This window comes from Sesamum indicum, linkage group LG11 (assembly GCF_026168435.1).
Source record: "Sesamum indicum cultivar Baizhima isolate 11 linkage group LG11, ASM2616843v1, whole genome shotgun sequence".
Lineage (NCBI taxonomy): Eukaryota > Viridiplantae > Streptophyta > Magnoliopsida > Lamiales > Pedaliaceae > Sesamum > Sesamum indicum.
In genome coordinates, this window is record NC_142667.1 from 14,181,391 (window position 1) to 14,194,057 (window position 12,667).

Here is a 12,667-nt window from a genome sequence, read left to right on the forward strand (position 1 = left end):
GAGCACCACTGCGTTACTCTACCACATTTGCCAATATAAATAAATATAAATAAATTTTGACACATAAGAGAATTAGTGAAAAAAATTTACTCAAAAGTTTGAGTCGAATCAAAGCAGTTACAGAGTAAGTGTGGTATTATTTTTTTCTGAATTGTTCATCAATCAGATTATAAATGTTTTGTATTTTTTATATAATTTATTTAGATTAGGTCAAACTCCATTTATTTTAGAAGTTTGCATAATAAAGAAATTAAAATGTACCGGAATAGGAAAGATAGCAAAATAAATAATGGATGAAAAAGGAAGTTTGGGGGTTTGGAATTAGGAGTGAGTAACGTCCTCGTCCTCGAGCCCCGATTGGAATTCCTTTTGGTTGGAGAAGGAAGCAACACACAGCAGTACTACTCTTACTATACGTACGTAGCAGCTGTAATATATAATTAATGCATACTTAAGAAATAAGTAGGTATTAATTGGTAGGAACAAAAGGAATATGTATGAAGAGACGACGTTGGTATTTAAAGTAAACATATTAAAGCATTAATTAATGAGGCAACAGTGAATCTAATTTGGAAGAGTGATGTCAAAATGCGTATGATTTTACAGACAGTCAGTGAGTCAGTAGTGTATTTAGGAAGAGGAGGCAGCAGCAATGCAAACACACATCACCGCCCACATTCAATTCATCTTCACCGACCCTCCTCACGCAACTCATGACAAAACCGGCTATGTTTGGAGAGAGAGTGGGGGAGTTTTTCTGGTTTTGAGTAAATGGGAGAGAGTGGGTTGAGAGAGGTTTAGAGAGAGAAAAGAGACAAAAAGAGTCAAAAAAGGCAAGTATCAAAATCACTGTAGAAGAGGAAGAAAAAGAAGGGGTGGGAATGGGATGTACGCACCATTTATATAAGTACTTGTGACATAATTATTTCTCCTTCTTCCCCTTTATTCCACTACCTAATTAATTACTCCACTTTATTACTTAATTGCTTGTATACATTCCCCCAAGCATACAAAACAAGAATACCTTGTATTCATACATACCATCTATGTACGTACTTACGTACATACACAAACCCCCCTGCCCATTCAAGAAAGAGAGAGATTTACAGAGAGAGAGAGAAAGAGATGTCTAGAATACATTGACGCAGCACAGAAATGGGTCCATTGTCCTCTACGTGAATTCAAAACCTTTTTCTGTAAGGACACGATCCGGGTCTGCCGCTCCTTTCACCATTGTCCCCCCCTTCCCCTCCCCTCTTCTTCACTCTCTCATCCCTTAATCTCTCTCTCTCCCCCGTACTGCGATATTTGTTGCCGTGTTGTCTGAAATATGGAAGATCAATATGGGATGGCCGATCTGCGGCAGTTCATAAGCAGTAGGCCTTTATTTCCGCCCATCCCTCAGCCGCCGGACTTGCTTTCCAGCCACCGTGGTTTGAACCCGCCTCACCCATACGACATGCTCATCTTTCGCTCAGATTCCACTACTACTGCCAATACTACTAATGCAGGAGGAGCTGCTGGTTCCAGCAGCGCCGCCGGCCCCGGTGGCTGTTTCGGTGGGTTTGAAAATGGAGGGGGAGTGGGCGGAGACGGTGGCACGGGGAGGTGGCCGAGGCAAGAGACGCTTACTCTTCTTGAGATCAGATCAAGGCTTGACCCCAAGTTCAAGGAGGCCAACCAGAAGGGTCCCTTGTGGGATGAGGTCTCAAGGTACGTTGCTATACACACATAACAAAAACCATGTCTTTTTGGTTAAAAACCTAATTTCCCACTTCACAGACACTTCTCTACTCATCCTCTAGGTTTTCCAAAATCAAACCCACCACCCGATTTCATTATTATCCAAATCTTTAATTAATTTTTCAAGAAACAATTAATTAAGAATTCCACACACACATGCACTAGAAACAAATCGATTCCAGACCCTAATCTCCTACTAATTTTCACGGACATCGTCTTCCCTTGTAAATCTTACTTACTCCTCAAAACAACAAGCTCCACGCTTGCTTTCTTGGGGTTGTTTTTGAGGGTAGATAATGGAGAAGGCACTGAGAGGGTTTTACTTATTCCTCTTCGTTTTCGTAGTTATTAGCTTATTTGCTCTCTTTTCATAATACTTTTTGGAAGAGTGAACGATTCATGGGATTGCATCTCTAGTTTTTCTTATAAATCAAACAATCTAGTTTTTGGATTTAACACAATGACAGCAGCTTAGTTTGAAGCTTCCAGCAGGTTGTACTTTTTATCTTACTTGTTCATCCTGGATTTCTACGAGTCACCTCGGCAATCACTTCTGTAATAAGATAGCTCTCCAGTGACTTTATTTCGTCAGTAACTTTTCCCACTTTTCAGATGCAGCAAAGGCCACTCTTTTGGGTGTTTCCAGCAAACATTTTTTTCGTGTCTCTTATATTAGGAAAAGACGCGAGCAGGAACAGCTCTTCCTCCAATTCCATTGGCAACTTTCCCTGGAATTTTTGAATAGTTATATATATTCCGAAGGGGGTGTGTCTACACAACTGAATCAAAGAAACCATATGACTTTGCCGATCCTTATTAAGCAAATATTATTATCACATGAAGCTTTTTTCACGGCCCATTACATGAAACTAGGGTTCACTTTACTGCAAGATCTTTCATTTAGTCAATCTCCAGATCAAAACGTATAATTTGATGAATAATCCTTTTTTTTTTTTTTCTAAAAATATCAGGATAATGTCTGAGGAGCACGGATATCAGAGGAGTGGCAAGAAATGCAGAGAGAAGTTTGAGAACCTGTACAAGTATTACAAGAAGACTAAAGAAGGCAAGGCTGGAAGGCAAGACGGCAAACATTACAGGTTTTTCAGACAACTTGAAGCTCTCTATGGTGAAACTAATAATTCAGCCGCTTCTGTCGCGGAAGCCCATCTTGTAGGTGGGAGTTTCCATTACAATTTTCCGAATAAAAACACTTCATTAGCCGGTAATCAGGAAGCCCTTCAAGGCCCGAAGCTCTCCGACACCAGCCTTAGTCTCTCGAATTATTCTGATGCAGACACTAGTTCATCAGACAATAGTGATGATCTCAACGAAGGGATTGCTGATAACGAATCAAAGAACAAGAAAAGAAGGGGCAAGAGGAGCTGGAAAGTGAAGATCAAAGATTTCATTGACGTACAGATGAAGAAGTTGATGGATAAACAAGAGGCCTGGATGGAGAAAATGATGAGGACGATTGAGCAAAAGGAGCAAGAAAGGCTGTTAAGAGAAGAGGAATGGAGAAAACAAGATGCTGCCAGGATAGAAAGAGAGCACAAATTCTGGGCCAGCGAAAGAGCCTGGATTGAATCTCGAGATGCTGCTCTAATGGATGCTTTGCAAAAACTGACTGGAAAAGAACTGAGGGCTTCAACCCCGGAGGAGCTGATAATCCGTAGCTTAAGCGAAAACCAGAACGATGATGGGAGTGAAACGATGACTAACTCAGTTAAAGGCGATATCTGGCCTGAATGTGAGATCACAAGATTGATTCACTTGAGAACTGGAATGGAAGTAAAATTCCAGCAGAGAGGGGCCTCAGAAGAGGTGCTGTGGGAGGAAATAGCAACTAAAATGGCCTGTTTCGGACATGACAGGAGTGGTCTGATGTGCAAAGAAAAGTGGGATAGTGTCAATAATTATCTACTCAAGTGCAACAAGAAAAGAAAGGAGAATTCAAAAGGCTGCACATACTATCAGAGTCATGAGTCTATTTCAAATCAAGGAGGATCAGGAGTCTACTGTGACACCAGTGAACACGGGGTCAACCTTGATCATACAATAAGGCTTAATAATCATGGAAATAATTCATCTCCTAACACTAATACAGGCAATCCCATGAGTGATAGCTGCTTTAGGTACTTCATGGGAGATGCTTATGGGAGAATTATGGACTGAAATCAACAAGGCTTTGAACTTAATTATTACAATTCTGATCATTTTAGGACAACATTACAAGGTAAGCAGGTGCAGACCAGGTGAATCATGACTTACAATATGTGACTTGGGAGGTGAAAGTTTAGCTATGGTTGTCGGTAGCTGTTTGTGATTCAAAGAGCTGACTCAGGGGGATTTAATGCATAAGATGAAGTTGGAAGTACGTAGAGGTGCTGATTGTTGTTCTATTAGCTTAATTTCCGTGGTGATTTCTTCTGGTGGGCAAGTACGTACTATGCGCCTCGCAGTCGTTTGCTACCCTGCATGTGGTAATCTTAAATAACTCTTGTGTTCATTTGTTTTTGTTGTTGAAGTTTTGCGAACTGCTAGACTAGACAGAAGTTAATTATGTGAACAACTGATCATTTTAACATATGATTGTTTGCATAATTTGTTTGTACTATATTTGAAATCTACTGCATTAAGATTATAAAGATTTTATTATTTTCCTTCTTGTTCACTATTTTGGGAGATTGAGATGCGAAAAGAATGAACCTTGGGTCTTGCATTGATTTGCGTGAGGAGTATTAGCTATGTGAAAATCTGTGTTTTTTTTATATATTATTATTATTTAGCAGAATCTGTTTCATTTAGTGTTGTTCTCTCCATAAGAATTTGTGCTCATGAGACTAATTAGTATTGGGTATTAATTTAATTTCTCCATCTTCATATATTTTACTCTATATACATATAGTTGAATCTTGTTTTATATATGCCATTGTTGACAAGGATTAAATTTACTTTTTGTTTTATAATTTAAGTTATTTGGCTTTTTCATTCTTTAATTTTTTTGGATAATATCTTTTATATATTTTTTAATTTTTGTAATTTCAGTCTATTTGTTCACCGGAGTTCGCCTACACCAACTAGAAGGGTAAATCCTAGTAAAAAAAGGACTAAAATTACAATAATTAAAAATTTGAAACCATAATAATACCCTAAAAAGTTAACAGCAGCCGCAATTTTAAAAAGATACACATGAGAATGCATTCATTTTTTTTTGTTAGAAGGATGAACTCCAAAAAAAAAAAAATTAAATAAAATTTAAAAAAAAAAAGGATTAAAATACTATCCCTAAAAAATTAAAGGACTAAAACAATAAATACCTAATTTCCAGGATAAAAAATACAAGTAAGCCTTAATGACAGTACAGGAGATGAAGCGATTTAACAATTTTAATATATACTTAATTATATGGATACCCATTATTGCTAGTGTGCATACGGTGAAGTAGGTTGAAATGGATTTCTCAAAAAGATGAAACAAGTAGGGTTTTTGAGTCATTATTATAAAAATAATAATTAATTATTTTCTACACAATAAATTATTATGAATTAAAAATTTTAATAGATCAATACTACTTATTATGATCAGATAAATTTATGAAAAACTTCAAATTTAATTATTGTTAATCAATATTCGCCATGATTTTATGGTCAATATATTTGCAGCAGGATTTTAGTTATAGCAAATACTTTGGTCTTGCTTGCAGAAATAAAAAAATAATAACCGTTACACAGTTATGATTAATTAATATACATCACAATTTTTCACTTCTAACAATGATAATTAACCATTGCTAAAAATTATATTTCTTCTAATAGATTTACTCCTCCCATATTTCTTGGCATGAAGTTCGTTTCTTTCTATGTAATCCAACTTATTCATTACAAGAGATTAGACAATCATCTTAGTTCCTTAATTTGATTAATAAATATAAAAACCGCTATAAATCAATTGATCGAGTTAGCATCACTCTTTTTGTTAAAGAAAAGGATCTTGAGTTTAAATTTAGGTGTTCCGACCCGAGTCACATTATATTCTAATAGAAAAGAGAGAGGAAAAGAAAAAGAAAAAGAAAAAACATGAATGCCGCCCCCTCTTACATCATCAACGTAGGTACATTAACCCCACCAAAGAACCCTAAAACGGGGGGCCCTCCTCGACACTCTTAGCTCATGCAACCTTTTTCACGTATGAATTTTGAATCTCCAACACAAATTAATGTCTATTGTCCGCTAATTACCAGTCCTGACGTGACCACCATTTTCATTCTTTCGAAATATTCAAAAAAAAAAATCTTTTTATTGGTAAAATATTTGGTTTAGGACAAGCAAATCTGATAATACATATACGTCTGTCGTACAGCAACAAATAGATGAGTTGATTGAAATGACACCACATTTGGCATGTTGATAAGCACATCAATTTAAATCAGGAAAAAGGTTTGGATCTGAATATAACTTTTTCAGATTGCGTTTCTCCAAAAACTGATTCCCGGCCTATGGTATCAAATTAAATTACACTCCATTTTGAAAATTGAATATATAATATTTTTTTGACTGAGTTGCTTGTAATTTAATTAAGAATAACAGGCAGATGGACAAGGAATTTTCATGTATCAAATTCATCCAACTTCAACTTTTATGATATTTTAACAACAAAAAAATCTATTAAAAATCATGATTTTTTTTAAGATAATGATATTGTTAAGAGTATCTTAAAAAACTTGTCAAACAAAAGCTAAAGTTATTCCAAATAACAGCTCGTATAATTATAAGAATTTGGAATCAATTAATATTTAATAAAATATATTTTAAATTTAGAGTGGAAGGAGAATTTAAATCCAGGGATCCAACCATAACCTAAAAGAAAATAAACAAGTATAATTAGTCAAATAAAGGGCAAAAAGGATTATTCCCTCAGTCCCAATTAGGACAACTCAACTTCTTGTAATAATAATGAAACAAGCAATCACAAAGATATATAAAAATAAAAGTATATGATCCCTTTATTAGTTCTTATTCTATTCTTACCAAACACACCTTTTTACGATGCGGATTGAATTAAGTTGACCAATATTTTAGTCGAGAAAGAAATCAAAGGTGAAAGCGGAAAAAGCCCAGATAATAATGGAAGGATTGATGGGGGAATCACATACACAGAGACACAGTGTCAATTTAATGCAAGAACTGGAGATCCATTAGTCAGTTGCGAAAAGGTGGAAACTGTACGGAAAGTAATGCTACAAAGGTCCAAACTGTGAAATCTCACATGTAATAAAAGAAATCCAATTCCCATCCCTATCCCTATCCCTTTCCCTCCCTTTGGGCAGAGAGTTTTGCCCACTGCCCTACAAAAACACACACACAGTCTCAGATCTCTCTCTCTCTCTCTCTCTCTCTCAGTGATGAGTAAAGAAATGTAAGAAACCAAACAAGGCAAGAAAAGCTGAGGAGATTAACAGTTAGTCATATATGCCATCTGTTCTGATGAATAGTTTGAATTTTCCGTGCCCCGGCCCTTTGATTTCCCCGAGGAAGGAAGCCCTGTTATTAAATACTATGTATATAGGTCTCGAGACAGACAATTTAGCCATTAGCAGCAGTCAAGTGGGAGACTGATCAGTTACCAGCTCCAGCTGAGCCTGCCCTTCAATTAAGTATTTTGAAAAAACATAAACTGAAATTGCGTAATCAGTTTGTTTTTATGCTTTTCAAGTGATTTGACTACCTACTGACACTCTCTGAAAATCTGCCATCCCTTCCCTTCCTTTCCTACAACTCCACTCTTCTCCTAAGTAGTAAGTTCCAATCTCCCAGGTTTTTTATTTATGAATTAATCGGTCTGTCTGTTGGAGATGTGTTTTTCTTTGTTGCCAACTCCATAGTCATAGAGATACATAAATGCCATGTTACTAGTTCGCACATAAATCTTCAATTAGTTAAAAGTCATCGTTGGACATTATTTCTGGTTGTAGTAACCATGGACTGGATAACTGTATATAGTAAAGAACAAAGATGTAAGATTTACAAATTACAACAGTTGTTTTAGGAAAAAATAAAAGACTTTGCACAAGAATTACAGTGCAGATAGTTTTACCTGCAAGTTCTGCCGACTATCAGCCCACATAAAGTATGGACAGGTTGGAGCCTAACCCTGGACGCAGGCTGTGAAGCTACCCATTAGAAAGCCCATCCCAGAGGTGCATCATAAGATCGTCAGGCCCAGTCCATAAGGAAAAGTAATCACGGAAAGCGTTCTTCCCTTCCGAGCGAAGTTGAAAAACTTTTCATGATTTACCGATGGGGACCCACTCGAAAGATCCTTTGCGTATACTTTATGCAGAAAGCCTTCCCTTGGACTGAATGAGAAATCTGAAGTTGTGCTTGTGGACAAAAAGAAATGATAAGAGATGGGATCAATAAATTCAAGATATGGCCGTAACCTTTCAACTGCAGTGTTACTGGTATATATTTAACTCAGACCAACGCTACTATACTCAACACGATGGTATGAATATCAGCTCTGATAACTGCTGCTGTGATTAGGAAAAACTCCAGCCAGTTCCGACCGACCAAAACTTGACTCAGCAAATTTATTTATTGCCGAAGTAGCGAGAAAATTCCCATTAATGCCAAAACAATAGGCAAATATTCAGAGAACATGACATACAAAATGAGCCGTCAATAACAAAAAAAAGCCACACAAATCTCCCAGTGCTTATGTTTCTCAAGCTTATTAAAACAAAACCTAAAAACATGTAAATAGGATAAAAGATGTCGCAGCAGTTTATAAACTTGGTTGCTAATTATGCTCTCGACAACAAAAGCAGAATAATCTAGGGAATCAAAAACTTGACCTAATACTTGTAGTCTTTCACATGAAGGCTCTCAGAGGCACCCTCACTCAAAGCACCACCACCCTGGTAAGTTCCAAGGGTTGCTTCGGAATTGGCCTTGCACCTTGCAAGGAACGCAGCCTGGGCCTTTGGGACATTTTCCTCCTTTCCAGACCAAGCCTTGAGGGTACTCTGCTGGAGAGCACGTCCAAATGAGAAAGAAAGACTCCAAGGCTTCTTGGTCTTTAGTTTGTTCATGGCGTTGAGGTTGACTGTGGCCTCTTCTTCACTCTGTCCACCAGACAAAAACACCACAGCAGGGACTGCAGCGGGCATTGTTCGCTGCAAGGCACGAACTGTGTACTCAGCAATGACCTCAGGGGCAACCTTTGGGGCTTCAGATCCAGGGGTGACCATGTTAGGCTTTAGAAGGGTACCCTCCAGGAGAACGTGGTGATCATTGAGAGCTTTGTAGCAAGCAGCAAGAACACGTTCTGTCACATCAGCGCACTTGTCAATGCTATGGGGGCCATCAACGAGGATCTCGGGCTCAACAATGGGTACCAAACCATTCTCCTGGCAGATGATAGCATAGCGTGCTAGACCGTTGGCATTTTCATTGATAGCAAGCTGTGATGGCTCATTGGGACCAATCTTAAGCACAGCTCTCCATTTAGCAAACCTAGCACCAGCAGCATAGTATTGTTGGCAACGCTGTGCAAGCCCGTCAAGACCTTGGGTGGTGGTCTCACCATTGGTGCCAGCAAGTTCAACAGTACCCTTGTCAACCTTAATACCAGGGAGGACACCACCTTCTTTCATGACATCCACAAAGGGTTTGCCTGCAAAATTCATAACATAAAAGGAATTTTAATTAATGTAAATTTCTTTTCAACTGCCAAAGATGCAGGCAAATATAATTTTACTGCAGGTTATCAATGCTTTGTCATTTGCAACAATGAACCCTTAGAAATAATACATACCAGCAGCTGTTTTCTGATACAAAGTCTCCTCAAAGAGGATAACTCCACTGAGGTACTGAAGAGCACCAGGTGTTGTGAAAAGAAGCTCACGTAGAGCCCTCCTGTTTGACTCGACGTTCTCAACGTTGATGCTAGACAAACGCTTGCCAATTGTGCCAGTAGACTCATCAGCAGCAAGGATACCCTTTCCAGGGGTACCAATGTATGCAGCATTAGCAATGAGCTCATCTGCAAAAATAAGAATGTTACTCGTTGAAGGGAGCATAGTATATAGATCAATCAAAGCGGATCTAATAAATAAACCACCTACAAAACAATAGGTACGGTTTTCAGTAAACTAAGACAAAAATACAAGTATCATCATCTTCAATATGGATATAGGGTGTCCCATGGATCCATTACGCTAACAATTAGAGAGCATTCACCATTAATTCGTTCTCTTTCCCATAAAAATAGCAGATTTAACTAAAAGTAATAATGGTCAGTAACAGATTTTTAGACAATTCAGGTCATTACCATACACTGCTTTAAACAACAATATGTTTTGCAAATTATACACACAAGAAAAAGGTAAGAAATACTACAACAACAAAATTTAAAATATATATATCCCAATATTAGATATAACATTCTATAGCAACTCAAGGCTAGATCTGGATATAGCACCGCACCAGGCAGTAGAAATTCAAAGTAGGTAAAAATCTACAAGGAAAAATAACTTTCATCTACTAGTGAAGCATTGTGTTGTCAGTTAAAAAGATTTAAATCTAGACACCATAACGATCCTCGCTTCGAATCACATCAGAGAATATTTGCTACACCAAAATGATCTATCGAGCTAAAGCAATGAAACCGCAGCAGACGGGGAAAAATAAAGCTTTACTAAAAAAAATTTAAGTGTCTAATAGATCATCAGGAAATCTCGGGTCCAATGGAATCAATGAGAAAAAAGGTAGATAACGAATTAACATAGGTCAAAAGCATATAAGAAATGAATACCAATATTATCAATCAGGGCAGAACGAAGATCCAAGCTTTTTCTCCCCAAAAATAAACGACTAAACCACTAAACTAAAAATTCCTTCCAATTTCAATCATCAAACAGGACGTGCTAAGACCCATACAAGGTTTACTCCAAATAAACATCACATTAAGCAGATCTAGAAACATGGAAGCCTTGAACGGATGTAGAAACAAGTGGTAGAAAACCGGCTGATTAACATTAAAAAATAATTCAGATCTGAAAAAGTCAGCAAACAAAACGAATAAATCAAGGCAAAAAGATCTAAGATCTACTAAAAAAGGCACACCATCAAGCAATACCATAGACAAAAATAGATCAATAAAACAGAATAGAGAGAGAGAGAGAGAGAGAGAGAAAGGAAAATTACCAGCGTACTTTCCCCTGTAGCAAGACATGGCTAGGACTAAAAATGAGAAGCGAAGAAACTCGAAGAAAAGGGAGGAAGAGAGACAGAAAAGAGATTTTGGTGGGTAGTAGTAGTAGTGAGGGAAGAAGTGGTGAGGGGTTAGGGTTTATATATTATAGGTTCGGGTATAGACCATCGTTGTTATCGCCCAACCTCGACCCCTCCTCCAAGTTACCCCTCTTTTCGCATTTACTATTTTGACCTTATCGCCTTTTCTTTTTTTCCCCCCAATTTTCAGATTTCATGCTCAATCAACGCCTTTTGTTTTATTTTCTTTGACAAGTAATTTCACTAAATAACTAAAATATAAATTCAAACCAAAATATAAAAATCCCAAATCAGTGAATAAGTGAAAAGTGAGTCTCAAATTTGAGGAAATGGTCATAATTCATGTATTCCATTTTATCAAAAAATGAGATGAGATGCCCACGTCTATTCCCTTTGCTGTGACGTTTATTCTCACGCTCTCTTCTTAAATATATAATTGGCATCAATTCTAATATTAAATACTGTTGAAGTTGGAGATGGACGTGTTCCTTTCCTTGCTTTATTCTCATTATCATTATTATACCATACCAAAATCTTAATTGAAAATTGCCACTCTCTATATTCTATTACTGTAGTTATTTACACAGGTTCACGACTTTTCACTGTAATTAGCCATGAATAATAAGGGCAAGGGTCTTTTAGCATGGGGGTTGGAATTGGGTGAAATCTATAATTAAGGTAATTAGTGGGGAAAATGAGATTAACAAGTTAATACCACTACTACACTGTAGGCGCCGATTGATTTGGTTCCTGGGAAACTCAACAAAACCAAGACCTCAAATCCAACTTCACAAGGCGGTTTTACGACTTTCCTCCACCCACACCCACAACCACAAAGACGCGCTACCCGTAACTCAAAACCACACCTAAAACGGCGGATTAGGTCCATGGTTTCTTTCAGTGACGCTTCCTCCACTACACACTACTCTACTCACCTCACCCACTATTGTATCTTCACATATTAATATTAAATATTTATTTATTTGTTTAACGTTTTAAAAAATAAAATAATCATTTAATACGATATTAAAGTCAAATCAAATAGAAAATCTTGAATTGACCTGATTCACACTCATCTGTAAAACAAAATTGGGTGTATAGCATTTTATCCCCCTATGATATTGTAGATAAACAAATTACTTTCCTATGAAAAAAAAATAACAATTTACCCCTGTTCGAAAAGGTAAATTGTTTTATTTTAAAAAATACAGAAAAGTAAATTGCTTATTTTACAAAGCACAAGAGTGTAAATTGCTATTTTTCATTTCATAAGAAAGTAATTTGCTCTTTTGTAATATTACATGGGATTTGCTTTCATTGTATTTGTCCCAAATAAAATTTTTCACACGCTAAAGTTTGTACACAACATGACGTGTCAAAATATTAACATTAAATAATTGTCTTATCTAATAGTTTATAAGTTTATATAACCAGTCGTTTGCGTATGAATTGCATGTTAAATTAAGAGAATGTTTGGCTAAGCTTATAAGCTCCTAAAAATACCATATAAAATATAAGTGATGTTGTTACAAAAATCCCAAATGCATTGATTATGATGTTGTATCAAAGATTAAGTATGAGTTGGAGACTTGTGCAAGAATCCATTAATAGATTTAAGTATAGGA

The 12,667-nt window shown here is 36.8% G+C and overlaps 2 protein-coding genes across 2 annotated transcripts; one reads left to right on the plus strand and one right to left on the minus strand.

Annotated features, from left to right (window-relative positions):
* Positions 1 to 980: 980 nt before the first annotated feature.
* Positions 981 to 4,420, plus strand: PTL (Duplicated homeodomain-like superfamily protein). The gene is made up of 2 exons (XM_011096106.3): positions 981 to 1,713; positions 2,715 to 4,420. The coding sequence occupies exons 1-2, from the start codon at positions 1,331 to 1,333 to the stop codon at positions 3,919 to 3,921; spliced, it is 1,590 nt and encodes a 529-aa protein (XP_011094408.1). The 5' UTR covers positions 981 to 1,330; the 3' UTR covers positions 3,922 to 4,420.
* A 3,992-nt stretch (positions 4,421 to 8,412) lies between these two features.
* LOC105174113 (fructose-bisphosphate aldolase 6, cytosolic) lies at positions 8,413 to 11,116 on the minus strand. The gene is made up of 3 exons (XM_011096107.3): positions 10,956 to 11,116; positions 9,565 to 9,792; positions 8,413 to 9,423 (listed from the first exon to the last, which is right to left on the minus strand). Exons 1-3 carry the CDS (start codon positions 10,981 to 10,983, stop codon positions 8,603 to 8,605), a joined length of 1,077 nt encoding a protein of 358 aa, XP_011094409.1. The 5' UTR covers positions 10,984 to 11,116; the 3' UTR covers positions 8,413 to 8,602.
* Between the last annotated feature and the right edge of the window lie 1,551 nt (positions 11,117 to 12,667).

Bases quoted from the DNA above. Each gene is read 5' to 3' on its own strand.
- PTL (XM_011096106.3), top strand. From the start codon at position 1,331: ATGGAAGATCAATATGGGATGGCCGATCTGCGGCAGTTCATAAGCAGT. The intron at 1,714-2,714 runs GTACGTTGCTAT...TAAAAATATCAG, and splicing joins TTGTGGGATGAGGTCTCAAG to GATAATGTCTGAGGAGCACG.
- LOC105174113 (XM_011096107.3), bottom strand. From the start codon at position 10,983: ATGTCTTGCTACAGGGGAAAGTACGCTG. The intron at 9,793-10,955 runs GTAATTTTCCTT...TTATTTTTGCAG, and splicing joins CTACAGGGGAAAGTACGCTG to ATGAGCTCATTGCTAATGCT. The intron at 9,424-9,564 runs GTATGTATTATT...TGAATTTTGCAG, and splicing joins GTATCAGAAAACAGCTGCTG to GCAAACCCTTTGTGGATGTC.